At 36.0% G+C, this 12001-nt stretch overlaps 2 protein-coding genes across 4 annotated transcripts; both read left to right on the plus strand.

Moving 5' to 3' along the window:
• Positions 1–489: 489 nt before the first annotated feature.
• On the plus strand, positions 490–8579 carry LOC136813783 (uncharacterized). Of its 3 annotated transcripts, none has more exons than XM_067070276.1 (10): positions 493–594; positions 3866–3993; positions 4531–4632; positions 4895–4950; positions 5126–5278; positions 5597–5756; positions 5907–5996; positions 7280–7841; positions 7992–8072; positions 8258–8579. In XM_067070276.1, coding segments are annotated over exons 3-8 (615 nt in total). In that variant the 5' UTR covers positions 493–594; positions 3866–3993; positions 4531–4631; the 3' UTR covers positions 7435–7841; positions 7992–8072; positions 8258–8579. The 3 variants fall into 3 exon arrangements, with proteins under 3 accessions (XP_066926376.1, XP_066926377.1, XP_066926378.1); XM_067070277.1 differs by having other exon boundaries at positions 513–594; positions 3866–4016; XM_067070275.1 differs by lacking the exon at positions 3866–3993 and having other exon boundaries at positions 490–594.
• On the plus strand, positions 8359–10486 carry LOC136813782 (uncharacterized). Its single transcript, XM_067070274.1, has 5 exons — positions 8359–8447; positions 8896–8963; positions 9259–9299; positions 9762–9811; positions 10308–10486. The coding sequence occupies exons 2-5, from the start codon at positions 8925–8927 to the stop codon at positions 10484–10486; spliced, it is 309 nt and encodes a 102-aa protein (XP_066926375.1). The 5' UTR covers positions 8359–8447; positions 8896–8924.
• The last annotated feature ends 1515 nt before the right edge of the window (positions 10487–12001 follow it).

Genomic DNA, 12001 nt, shown 5'->3' on the forward strand with positions numbered 1-12001 from the left:
GCCATGACTCAACCTTCACTCAGCAACTTGATTAAGTGGTTTGACGAAATCATTTGATTGATATACGTAAAAAATAAAAATAAAGGATACAGTCAAAAGGAATGGTTTTCGGAAAAACAAAACGTCATGTTAATTTTTACTCCCAGCTAGTAATCTTCTTAAAAATTAGCAGGACTTTTGGAAAGAACATCTGATCAGAATGCATCTTACTCTGCATGGAGGGTGTCCATTAAGTTCCTTGAGTGGGTTGAAATAACAATCTTTAAATTCTTGAAGCTTATTCCAACATGAAATCAACGGCAGTTTTAACATATTATGTAAATTGCAATTCTTTAAGCGTTTTAACATATAATGTTAAATCCGTTCTTTGTCGAATTAACATAATACGTTAATTCCAAGAGCGCACACCTAAAGCTTTGCTTACCGTAGGGCGGTGGTGGGTGGTAGTGTCGATAAAACGCCCAATTTAATCATAATGGTAGACGAAGCTCCGTGCACGTCCTCCTTTTGCTCTTTAATCAACTGATCAATACTAAACATTATACAGTTTGAAATAGATTTATACAATGGCTGATAATATGAACAATAATCAAGGTACGTATGTATTGTTTTTCTGGATCCTGGATTTTGTCTAGAACCTAAATTGTTTACAAGATAGCATCAAATTGTCAGACTAGGTATCTATATAAAATTGATAATATAAAATATGTAGACACACCTATGCTCTATAAACTGAACAGATACTTAAAAACCATCATTTGCACAAGTAACAGTATTTTGACAAATTCGTAGTATAAATATGGACTATCATTAATTTCAAATGTTTATCCTATTTGTGAGTTGGTTTGTTTTATAATCTGATAATCCAGACGATGTCAATCGAACGAATCGAAAGCCAAATCAATTGAACGCGATTGAACACAATCGAATAATTGCAATTCGATTGACGAACGCAATCGAATTGTAATAGAATATTACCCATGACTTGCCGTTCGATTGCTTCAATTACGTTCGATTGTATTTGATTGCGTTCGATTGTATTCGATTTATGTTCGACTGATTCAATGGTACTAGATTTTATTCACTTTCGTACGGGACTTAAGTGCTCGGCCGCCCACGCTATAAAAAGCTCTAACGGGGTAATCCAATTTAATTTAATCGCGATCAAACTCATCGAACATAATCGTAACCGAACGAAATCGAATGTAATTGACCTCGTGATTGACAATCAATCGAACCAATTGAATACACGTTTTTTTTTATAAGGAACACGTTTATAAGGAACTCGAGGCTGAAAATGGTTCAAAAAATAAGGAATTGTTAAGGAACTGCTCAGGCTGAGAATAAGTGGATTTGAAAATAATGTACCTTATGGGGACTAATTTGACCAAATTTTGATCTTTCAAGGGGCAAAAAGTTCAAAATTTCCTATGTAGTATAGTATAAAGGAACTCGATAAGGAACTTTGAGACTGAAATTCTCTGTAAAAATAAGGAAATCCAGGCTCAGAGCAAAGTTAAGGTTCCTTATAAAAAAAAAATTCCAATCGAATCAATCGAACGCAATCGAACGCAATCGAATGATTGCGATTCGATTGCCGAACGCAATCGAATATCAATCGAAAGTAAAAATCTGGGTAAAATTCGATTGATTCGATTGATATTCGATTACGTTCGATTGATATTCGATTACGTTCGATTGATGTTCGATTACGTTCGACTGCATTCGACGGGTGGTCGATTAAATTAGATTCCAATTTACCTCAATTCCTTTCAATTTCGAGTGCCTCTTATTAGGGAGGTTAAGTATCGCGATACGATAGATAAATCAACGCAACGAACGGGCTTTGACACACAACTTGCAGTAAACATGTGGGCCTGCATGATCTGCATTTTCTAGAATCCAGGCTAAAATGATTCATATCATCTCGTTTAACTATTCAAATGTTGAACGAGAATCAATGTTAATCAACAGAATCAATTAGTCGAACCAGTCGAATGCATAAGCCAACCGAACGTAGTTGAATCAATCGAATCAATCGAATACATTAGTCAATCGAACGCAATCGAATCAATCGAATCAATCGAATCCAGGCACTAATCAAACGCAATCGAATCAATCGAGAAAATCGCGGTAATATTCGATTGGCATTCGATTGCGTTCGGCAATCGAATTTCAATCATTCGATTGCGTTTGATTGCGTTCAATTGATTCGGCGTTCGATTCGTTCGATTGACATCGTCTGGGTATAGTCAACTATCAATCAAACCAATCTAACCTTACTCGAACGCAATCAAACACAATCGAATATTATCCAGGATTCGGCCGTTCGATTAAGATTCGATTACGTTCGACAATCGAATTGCAATGTTTCACTTGATTATAAAAAAATGCACAGATCAAAATTTTAACCCGTAGACAAAAATTTTTAAAAAAAGGCTAGAGAATCGTCTAAAGATAACTATATCTTATTCTTCCTTTGTTCTCTAGTTAAAACATTTTATTGATTCAAAATTTTAATGAAATCGCATTTTGCTTAACTATAGATACTATCAGCTTGATACCGTTTTCAACTTTCCCCAACTTGCACTCCTCAAAAATAAAGAAGAAGTAATCAGCAGCCACACACAATGGAGCGCATGATGTTACTCGCTTTGTTTATAAATTGGGTGGGTGTGCATTATCTAATTCTCCAATCAGCATTGGCCATTTTGAATGAAAAAATCAAATTAAAAAGGGCACGCTAACAGAGAAAGTTTTTTGTCGTGGACGACCCTGCTGATGTTAAGATCAAATAATTTTCAACACCGGACAATGCACGCACAGGACATCTAAGACAAGCTAAGATCATGGAATCAAAAATACCGCTGTGTACTGTACTGAAAATAATTATCTCCTCTCACCTCTTAGAACTTCAAAAACCCATAACATTAGACATAAACTCAAGCTGAAAAAAACAATGTATAACCCTTATTCGGCTGACAACAAATTATTCTCCTGGGAATAGCGCAGCAAAATGACGCCATGTTTCAAATCAAAATATTGATCTGAACCCCCTGATTAATAGAGACAAAAATACTTGTTTTTACTAATGTATTAAAACCAGGGGATTACTTTCTTGCACCAGAAAGAAAGGATGACGTCATAATTATCTGCTTTCAATTTGTGTGATTTGAAAGTGTGGTGTGTGTACCCCGTCTTTGTGGAATTTTTTAATGGAATCAAAACAGAATATATGATACTGTACGTAAAATACTGTACTCAACTTGAATAAAACAAAAAGCTCATGATAAAAAAAAAGATTGTTGAAATGTTTAATCAATTTCTGGCAAATGCAATTTTAACACTATACTGTACAGATTCGGAACGCTATCACCAGTTGTGCTATCAGTTATTTTACACATTGGCTCGTACACTATCCACAGTTGTGCTATTATTAATTTTACACACTGACTTGGATGCTTTCCACAGTCCTGATCTCAGATATTTACACACTGGCTCGGACACTTCCACAGTCCTGCTATTGGATATTTTACACACTGGCTGTGATTCCTACTCCTTATCTATCTATCTAGCTATCTTTAAACAAACAGGGTCGTTCTTTTATTAATTTTAGTGCACCTATATATAAGAAAATGTTGATAAACTTTGGGCCAAGATAAGGCTTATTACATAGCCCATATGCCGATTTTATTTTGCTTAAGCAAAACGAAAACATCATTATGTTTGTATGGGTTAAAAAATATTTTGAAATGAATTTATTGAATTGATAAAAATACACGACTTGCTGTATGGCAGTCTAATTGTATTTATGGATATTTTGACTTTTTTACTGTCTAATCTGTTAATCCTGTTAACCTTTTAGAATTTAAGAGACACCAAGACAAAGCAACTGAACTGACACAATGACTTTGATATTTGACGATGGCCAAAAGTTTTCCATTTAATAAGACGGATACTGACTGACGACAAACTGAAAAGAAAACATCACAGGTTATCGCTACAATATGTGAAAAGTATTAGATCTTTTTTTAAATGAACAATATGACTGACTGACTGACTGACTGACTGACTGACTGACTGACTGACTGACTGACTGACTGACTGACTGACTGACTGACTGACTGACTGACTGACTGACTGACTGACTGACTGACTGACTGACTGACTGAACTGACTGACTGACTGACTGACTGACTGACTGACTGAACTGACTGACTGACTGACTGACTGACTGACTGACTGACTGACTGACTGACTGACTGACTGACTGACTGACTGACTGACTGACTGACTGACTGACTGACTGACTGACTGACTGACTGACTGACTGACTGACTGACTGACTGACTGACTGACTGACTGACTGACTGACTGACTGACTGACTGACTGACTGACTGACTGACTGACTGACTGACTGACTGACTGACTGACTGACTGACTGACTGACTGACTGACTGACTGACTGATGTTATAATGTTTCAATCCCATGTATAGTATGTTTTAATTTGGATTCCTCTATGTTTTAGAAGCAAGCGAAAAACCAAGTGATGGTCCTTCAAATAAAAGACCATTTGACTGCCCCACAAGTGAAAGCCAAAGTGGTGGTCCAGAGGTGTCCTACCAACCTAGTAAGAGCTTGTGTCGTGAATTTTGTACCTATTACAGTGTGCATAAGAGTCTCTTACTCTACCTTTAAAAACTCTACCCTCCTTTTTATCACCCTCCCCTCCTAGGATACAGTTCATGATAATTCTTTTAGAAATTGAATCGTTTAAACTCTTCAACTGGGTTGATTATACCTATTATCAACTCTTTGTAAATCAGTTCATCATTCCATTATTTTCTAGATTGTTCAGATATCTATATTTAAATTATTTAAATTCTATTTAGTGCTACCGAAAAGAAAGAAGAGACTAATGAAAACCCCGTATGGTGCAAGATCTAAGGTAACTTTTAACGAATCTTTAGAGAGTGGTCAGAAGGGGTGGAGGATTTTTGAGGGGAAAGGGAGGGTTGTTGAAATTTTTTCAAGCAGGAAAGGGGGTGTGAAAATATTAAACAAAATTATAGTTGGGGTGTGGAAATGGTTTTTGTATATGTAATTTTCTTAAATTATCATAGAAATGTAATAACTGCGATGAAATGGCTCCAGTCGCAAAAGTGAAATGCCCCAAATGCCAGACAACCTTTGAAAGGAAAGGCAAAAGAATCGAGGATTACATCCCACCCGGGTCTGTAAATCTCACCCGTGCACGGTACGAAGCAAAAGGGAAGGTTCGTTGTTTTTCAGATTTCTTTTCTTTTTTTTTTTTTTTTTTTTTTTGCTGGCAAAGACTACCCCTTTATTTGGTGTTGTTTGACTTAAAGATTGAAAATCCTGTAGGTTGTGGTCGGGACGAATGGAAGGTGAACTTATATTTCACTGGCTTTTAAAAAACTCGAGGAAGAACATTTGATTTCAAAAAGACCACGATGGAAGAAATTGTAAAAACGCCAAATCTCTGAAGAAATGCGAACTTTCCGAATTCTTTAGGACAATTTTAGAGATCTTCAAATTAACATTTTATTTTGTAAACTTCGTTTTTACTTCAGTTAATTGGAATCGCTTCGAAGGAGCACCAACACCATGTGGTCCTACTTGATATTGGTCCGACAACAGCTGATGGTTGGGGAAACTCGCCGTTGGCATTGGAGTTTCTGAATTCAAAACAAGGGCGTCTCTTCTTGCCGACCTTTAAAAAATGGTTAAAAGGTATTTGAAATTGATTAAAAGGTTGTTTTCTGAAGTATGAAGAAGTAGTGTTTAAACCAAAATTTTCTTTTTTCACTCTGTTATTGTACCACAAGATCGCGATAATTCGCTTTCTGGAAGCAGCAGTTAGAAAGTATTTCTTCTTTTTAGACAAGCAAAGAACTTTAAATACAACACCAGCAGATGCACCAGCAGAGGCAGAGGCAACAGCAACCAACCAGCCGATGTACAAAGCCAGTGGTAAGTGATTTACAATTTTTATCTTTTTTGGACCTACCTGGAGGTCCTATAAATTAACCTGTGTTCGTCCGTCCGTCCGTCCGTCTGTTACCAACTTTTCTCGGGATTGAATCATAGGAATCTTTTGATTTTTGGTACAAAGGTGCAAAATGGTGGTGGGCAAAATGTGACGGAGCCCGATTTTCTAAAAAAAATCTTTTTGGGCAAATTTGGGCCAAAAAACAGCTAAAAAACGGGGTTTTTTGGACTTTGTGAAAAATTGGATCATTAATTTTTTCTGATTTTTTGCATGAAAGTAGGGTACCATCATAGGTAAAAGATGGCTGAAGCAGATTTTTGCAAAAAAAATTTTGTTGGCTCAAAAAACGCATGTTTATCTATAAGAATCACTTGTAATAAGCATACATCAATGTTCTTAGTCAAATTACTCAATTTTTATATGAGAAAGATGTTTTTTTTTGCTCATGAGGCCTTACTGTTGGAGAATATGTGTGTTTAGACAGGAAATTTGGGTTGCCTGGCGTGTTTTTATAAAAAAACTGGCCAAATTCGATATTTTTTTATAAGCACATTATCAATTACTTAGGTATTAGCTTTTCTCGAGATTGGCTCTTTCATTCTTTATGATTTATTGCACAAACATGCATAACTATAAACCCTCGAATGTAACGGAGCCCGATTTTCGAAAGAAAATGTTTTGGGCAAATTTGGGCCAAAAAAACGGCTAAAAAAAGGGTTTTTTGGACTTTGTGAAAATTTGGATCATTAATTTTTTCTGATTTTTTGCACGAAAGTAGGTAAAAGATGGCTGAAGCAGATTTTTGTAAAAGAAGAATTTTTCAGCTAAAAAAACGCATCTTTATCTATTAGAATCACTATTAATAAGCATACATCAATGTTCTTAGCCAAATTACTCAATTTTTTGATGAGATAGATGTTTTTTTTTGCTCATAAAGTCTTGGATATGAAAGAATATTTCAAGAGTATGAAATTTTGGTTTCTAAACGTTTTTTTATAAGAAACAAACGACTAATTTTAATAGATCGTCACTATTTGTGTTCTGAATGATTGTTTAATGGTCACGTCACGTAGATATCAATTATAAATGTGTTAAATGCATAACCAGGTAGGTCCATAAAAGTATCACTTGTTTTTTTAAAACAAAATCTTTTCTTTCGCACTTTATCAGTTAAAAACTCTGTATCATTGAGGAAATGTGTGAATTTTTGCTTCACCATGCAAATTCATTTTGATCAAATAGAATTTCATCTTTAATGCCTTAGGAAGTCAAGAAAGCTCGTCATCAGCTGCCAGTCCTGCTAATCTTGCCAGTCCTGCCATCCTGCCAGTCCTGCTAATCTTGCCAGTCCTGCCAATCCTGCCAGTCCTGCTAATCTGCCAGTCCTGCCAATCCTGCCAGTCGTGCCAGTCCTGCTAATCCTGCCAGTCCTGCCAATCCTGCCAATCCTGCCAGTCCTGCTAATCCTGCCAGTCGTGCCAATCCTGCCAGTCCTGCTAATCCTGCCAGTCCTGCCAATCCTGCCAGTCCTGCTAATCCTGCCAGTCGTGCCAATCCTGCCAATCCTGCCAGTCCTGCTAATCCTGCCAGTCGTGCCAATCCTGCCAGTCGTGCCAATCCTGCTAATCCTGCCAGTCCTGCTAATCCTGCCAGTCGTGCCAATCCTGCAAACCCTGCCAATCCTGCCAGTCGTGCCAATCCTGCTAATCCTGCCAGTCGTGCCAATCCTGCCAGTCGTGTCAGTCCTGCCAATCCTGCCAGTCGTGCCAGTCAGTCACCCACACAATCGGCAAATCTTGGCACCCCTGTGGACGCTAACAATAATGGTAATAAAAGTCGGTGTTTTTTTTCAAAAACAAAATCTTTTCTTTCGCACTTTATCAGTTAAAAACTCTGTATCATTGAGGGAATTTGAATTTTTGCTTCACCATGCATATTCATTTTGATCAAATAGAATTTCATCTTTAATGCCTTAGAAAATCAAGAAGGCTCGTCATCAGCAGCTACTCCTGCCAGTCTTGACGCATCTGACGACGCTAGCAACAATGGCAATAAAAGTAGGTGTTTTGAAACGTTAACGTTTAACTGAGATAAAGTAAAGCAAGAGTGAATTTAATGCAACTCATTGCCAACAGGAAAAGAAGCCTTATTGTCAAGATTTAGCTCTAACAGAATCTAAAGTTCTAATATCCTTCCAGACATGACGTATGACTAATATCTATGTTTCTACTTTCATTTTCAGGAATGTATCAATTGAGCGGAAGACCACAGAGAGGAAAATTTGTGCCCTTTATACCGTCGACCATGATAAATACTGGGTTATCAAGGTTTCCAAAACGGCACGTGGTATGGTATGGGGATCGTGGGTAGAGAACTTTGAAAATTGCTGGCATATCACGGATCAGCTCAAGGAACCAGTTTCCTTTGATAATGTAATTCGGAGGGGCGACATGACCTCGTTTATTTCATTTAAGATGAAAGAATTGCCATCTGGGGGGTTCATAGTCCCGCCAGATGTCCACGATGCCCTTTTAAAGGAAATAAAGAAATTAGATTAAACCAAATTTTATACTCTTGTTTTTGTTTGTTGTATTTTACCATATACCCTTGGTACCCCTAAGGGTACACCTATTTAAGAAAATTAAGTTTTCTTTAAATTCTGCTACTGTTGTTGTGTCAGCGCACCTCCGTATTTTTCTTTTTCTTTTTCTTTGATTATTTTTAACCATTAACTTAAACCCTGATTGCATTTTTTTCACCTTTTCTGATACTGTAGAAATCATAAACCTTCATGTGGTTTATTTATTTAATATTTTTTTTCATAAACAGTTATGTATACAGTGAATGCATACTATGTCTATGATTTTTTTTTCATTTCAGATTGTTAATGATAAAAAATATAAAAAAATATGCAGAGGTCTGGAAAATACAAGCAAGGTGGTCTATTGGTGAGTACATTTATTAGTAAATTGTCAACAAATTAATTGTCAGTAGAATTTCAAGTGCTGAAAGCTTTCGATAGAGTTCGAATTATAGCCAGTCTACTTATCGGTTATGGTTTTTTATTAGTCTCTAAAAGATTGATTTCCAGGATCCTCTGCCTTGATTTTCTTAGTGCTAAATAAAACTTAATAAAGTAGCTAGTTTGAAGGTTTCATACCTCTTCTAAACCTATCGCTGCAGAATTGACTTTTTTACAGATAAAATGGAAAATGTTTTGATTTTTTTGTTATTCTTTTGCAGATTCGTAGGACCAACCAAAGTGGAAAATGCCGTGTCAAAGGGTGTAGATTTAGGGATAGGGACATAAATTTCTCAAGAATTTAAAACGGCATGTTGAGCACAGTCATAAGATGACGTTGGCAGAACATAGAAAATTGCCCCCGTCACTGCTCGCTGTATCCGTAAAGAAAAATGAGAGTAAAGGTTATATGAGATATAGAGTAACAGAACCTTGTCAGATTAAAAGATGCAAAAGGTTCATGCAGCCTTTTAATGATCTTACTCGACACTTAAGGGTTTCGCATAACATGACTAGGAAAAGCTATGATATCAAAAGGTAATTCTCAATAAGAACCTGTGAACTAAGCTTTATTTTCGAGATTTTCATGCTCAAATGTTCTTAAACTTTTATTAAAGTCCAAAAATAATTCAAACTAAGTTGAAAAGATTAACAAGTCTTTCTACCGATTTCAGTTCTTTGTCATATATTTCATATTCTTTTTAATATATGTTTTTCTTTTCAGGAAAGATGACATTTCAAAAGAACACGAAGTAATCAGCGCTTTATCACTAGGTGATTTTTCTATATACTTATTTGTAAATACATGATAGGAGCCGTTACAACCTTACAGTGAAAAGGGGTCTATATATAGACTGTGCATGAAATAGAATCGTCAAAAGCACTTTACATCTACATTATTTAAATTGAATACATTGCAATGTTCTACATTCTATAACATTTTTAACTTTAGAGGTCTCACTTTCCATCTTGATACATAATAGGCAAGAAGTTTGTCCAATACACCTAACAACCTCGAAACTACGAAAGGATTTGGTGGGAGTATAAGGGTGACGGTTATCGTAAATTTTTAAAGTCTGCAGGCCTTTTTCACATTACTTTTGGCGTCAGTCGTCACCCCGAAGCTCGCACCTAATCTTCTTGTATTGAAGAACCTTCCTAAAATATTCAACATTATTTTAGCAACGCGTAACTTGCAGTTTATTCTTCATGTCAAATTTTTAAAGGTGTAAGGTATGTTTGAAATGGTTCAAAATTTATTTACTTTCAGACAAGCGTGAAACAGTCAAATCAGAACCTATGACAAATGTCGAAGTAAACCTTGAACCGTCAGAACCAGACGAAACCTCGGAACCCGAATCAGATGAACGAAGTGTCCTAGATTCAGATGTTCCTCCATCTTCTCCATTCAACCCTGATGATTTTTTTTCACTGAATAAAAATATATAACACTTTTGTATAATGAAATAATTTCGTTTTCTATATTTTGAAAATTCACAAGATGAAACTTATGTCCTACTCCGTTTATCCCGTTAATATGGATTAATTTGTTACATATAAACTCGTCAAATAAGGGTACCATACCATAAGAGTATCTATGCTAAAGTCGACATTGTGATCCGATTTCCGTTCGAATAGCCCATATTACATTTAACAGAAGGGTTGAACAAACATAAATCCAAAATTTGCATAAGCCCCCCTGGAAAGAAATCATAACACCTTGCAAAGTTTCTCATTATTCATTGAAACAATGAACTATAGACGAATTTAAGATAAATTTTACCACCCGGAAACTACTTTAATTGGATAAAATCTCGCGAGATCAAATTTCGCGAGCGAAAAAAATCGCGAAATTTTCTGGATTTAATTTTGCGAATCAGGGTTTTGAAAAATTTCGCCTGGATTTAATTTCGCGAATAAGCCTGAAAACAGCTGAAAAATAGCCATTTTTTTGCCAAAAATGGAGACTTTAGATTGGTTTCTCCGCCGAAAATGCGATTTAAAAATTTCTATGTGGATTTAATTTCGCGAGTCAGGAATCTCACGCGTTTTCGCGAAATCGCGAAAGTTAATCCGATTAAAGTATATCAGAAGAGGCTTCCTCCAGAAATTATAAATACGATAGGGATGTCCCTGCTTGAAATTCGAAAAAATGGCCTGGAAAATTAAGACTAGATACAGAAGTTCAAATCAGAGGGACTTGGAAAAAAACATACATCAAAACCTTCAGGAAAACCCCAAAACCCCAAATATCCCCTCTAAAGATTCGGCCGAATGAAAACGCGTTCCCAATTTTTTGTTTTGAGTATAGAAACACGTCAAATAAAGGCTCCTATAAGAATATCTATGCTATAGTCGATATCATGGTTTGATTTCGACCAAATGAAAAAACGCATTTCCAATTTTTTGTTTTGAGTATAGAAACACGTCAAATAAGGGCTCCCATAGGAGTATCTATGCTATAGTCGATATCATGGTTCGATTTCGACCAAATGAAAACGCATTTCCAATTTTTTGTTTTGAGTATAGAAACACGTCAAATAAGGGCTCCCATAAGAGTATCTATGCTATAGTCGATATCATGGTTCGATTTCGACCAAATGAAAACGCATTTCCAATTTTTTGTTTTGAGTATAGAAACACGTCAAATAAGGGCTCCCATAAGAGTATCTATGCTATAGTCGATATCATGGTTCGATTTCGACCAAATGAAAACGCATTTCCAATTTTTTGTTTTGAGTATAGAAACACGTCAAATAAGGGCTCCCATAAGAGTATCTATGCTATAGTCGATATCATGGTTCGATTTCGACCAAATGAAAAACGCATTTCCAATTTTTTGTTTTGAGTATAGAAACACGTCAAATAAGGGCTCCCATAAGAGTATCTATGCTATAGTCGATATCATGGTTCGATTTCGACCAAATGAAAACGCATTTCCAATTTTTGTTTTTGAGTATAGAA

This window comes from Clytia hemisphaerica, unplaced genomic scaffold, assembly GCF_902728285.1.
Source record: "Clytia hemisphaerica strain Z4C2 unplaced genomic scaffold, Clytia hemisphaerica genome assembly, whole genome shotgun sequence".
Lineage (NCBI taxonomy): Eukaryota > Metazoa > Cnidaria > Hydrozoa > Leptothecata > Clytiidae > Clytia > Clytia hemisphaerica.

Excerpts from the sequence above, each read along its gene's own strand:
- LOC136813783 (XM_067070275.1), top strand. The coding sequence starts at position 567 with ATGGCTGATAATATGAACAATAATCAAG. Across the intron at positions 4,951-5,125 it reads CGTATGGTGCAAGATCTAAG|AAATGTAATAACTGCGATGA; the intron begins GTAACTTTTAAC and ends AAATTATCATAG. Across the intron at positions 5,997-7,279 it reads GCCGATGTACAAAGCCAGTG|GAAGTCAAGAAAGCTCGTCA; the intron begins GTAAGTGATTTA and ends TTAATGCCTTAG.
- LOC136813782 (XM_067070274.1), top strand. The coding sequence starts at position 8,925 with ATGCAGAGGTCTGGAAAATACAAGCAAGGTGGTCTATTG. Across the intron at positions 8,964-9,258 it reads ACAAGCAAGGTGGTCTATTG|ATTCGTAGGACCAACCAAAG; the intron begins GTGAGTACATTT and ends ATTCTTTTGCAG. Across the intron at positions 9,300-9,761 it reads GGAAAATGCCGTGTCAAAGG|GAAAGATGACATTTCAAAAG; the intron begins GTGTAGATTTAG and ends TTTTCTTTTCAG.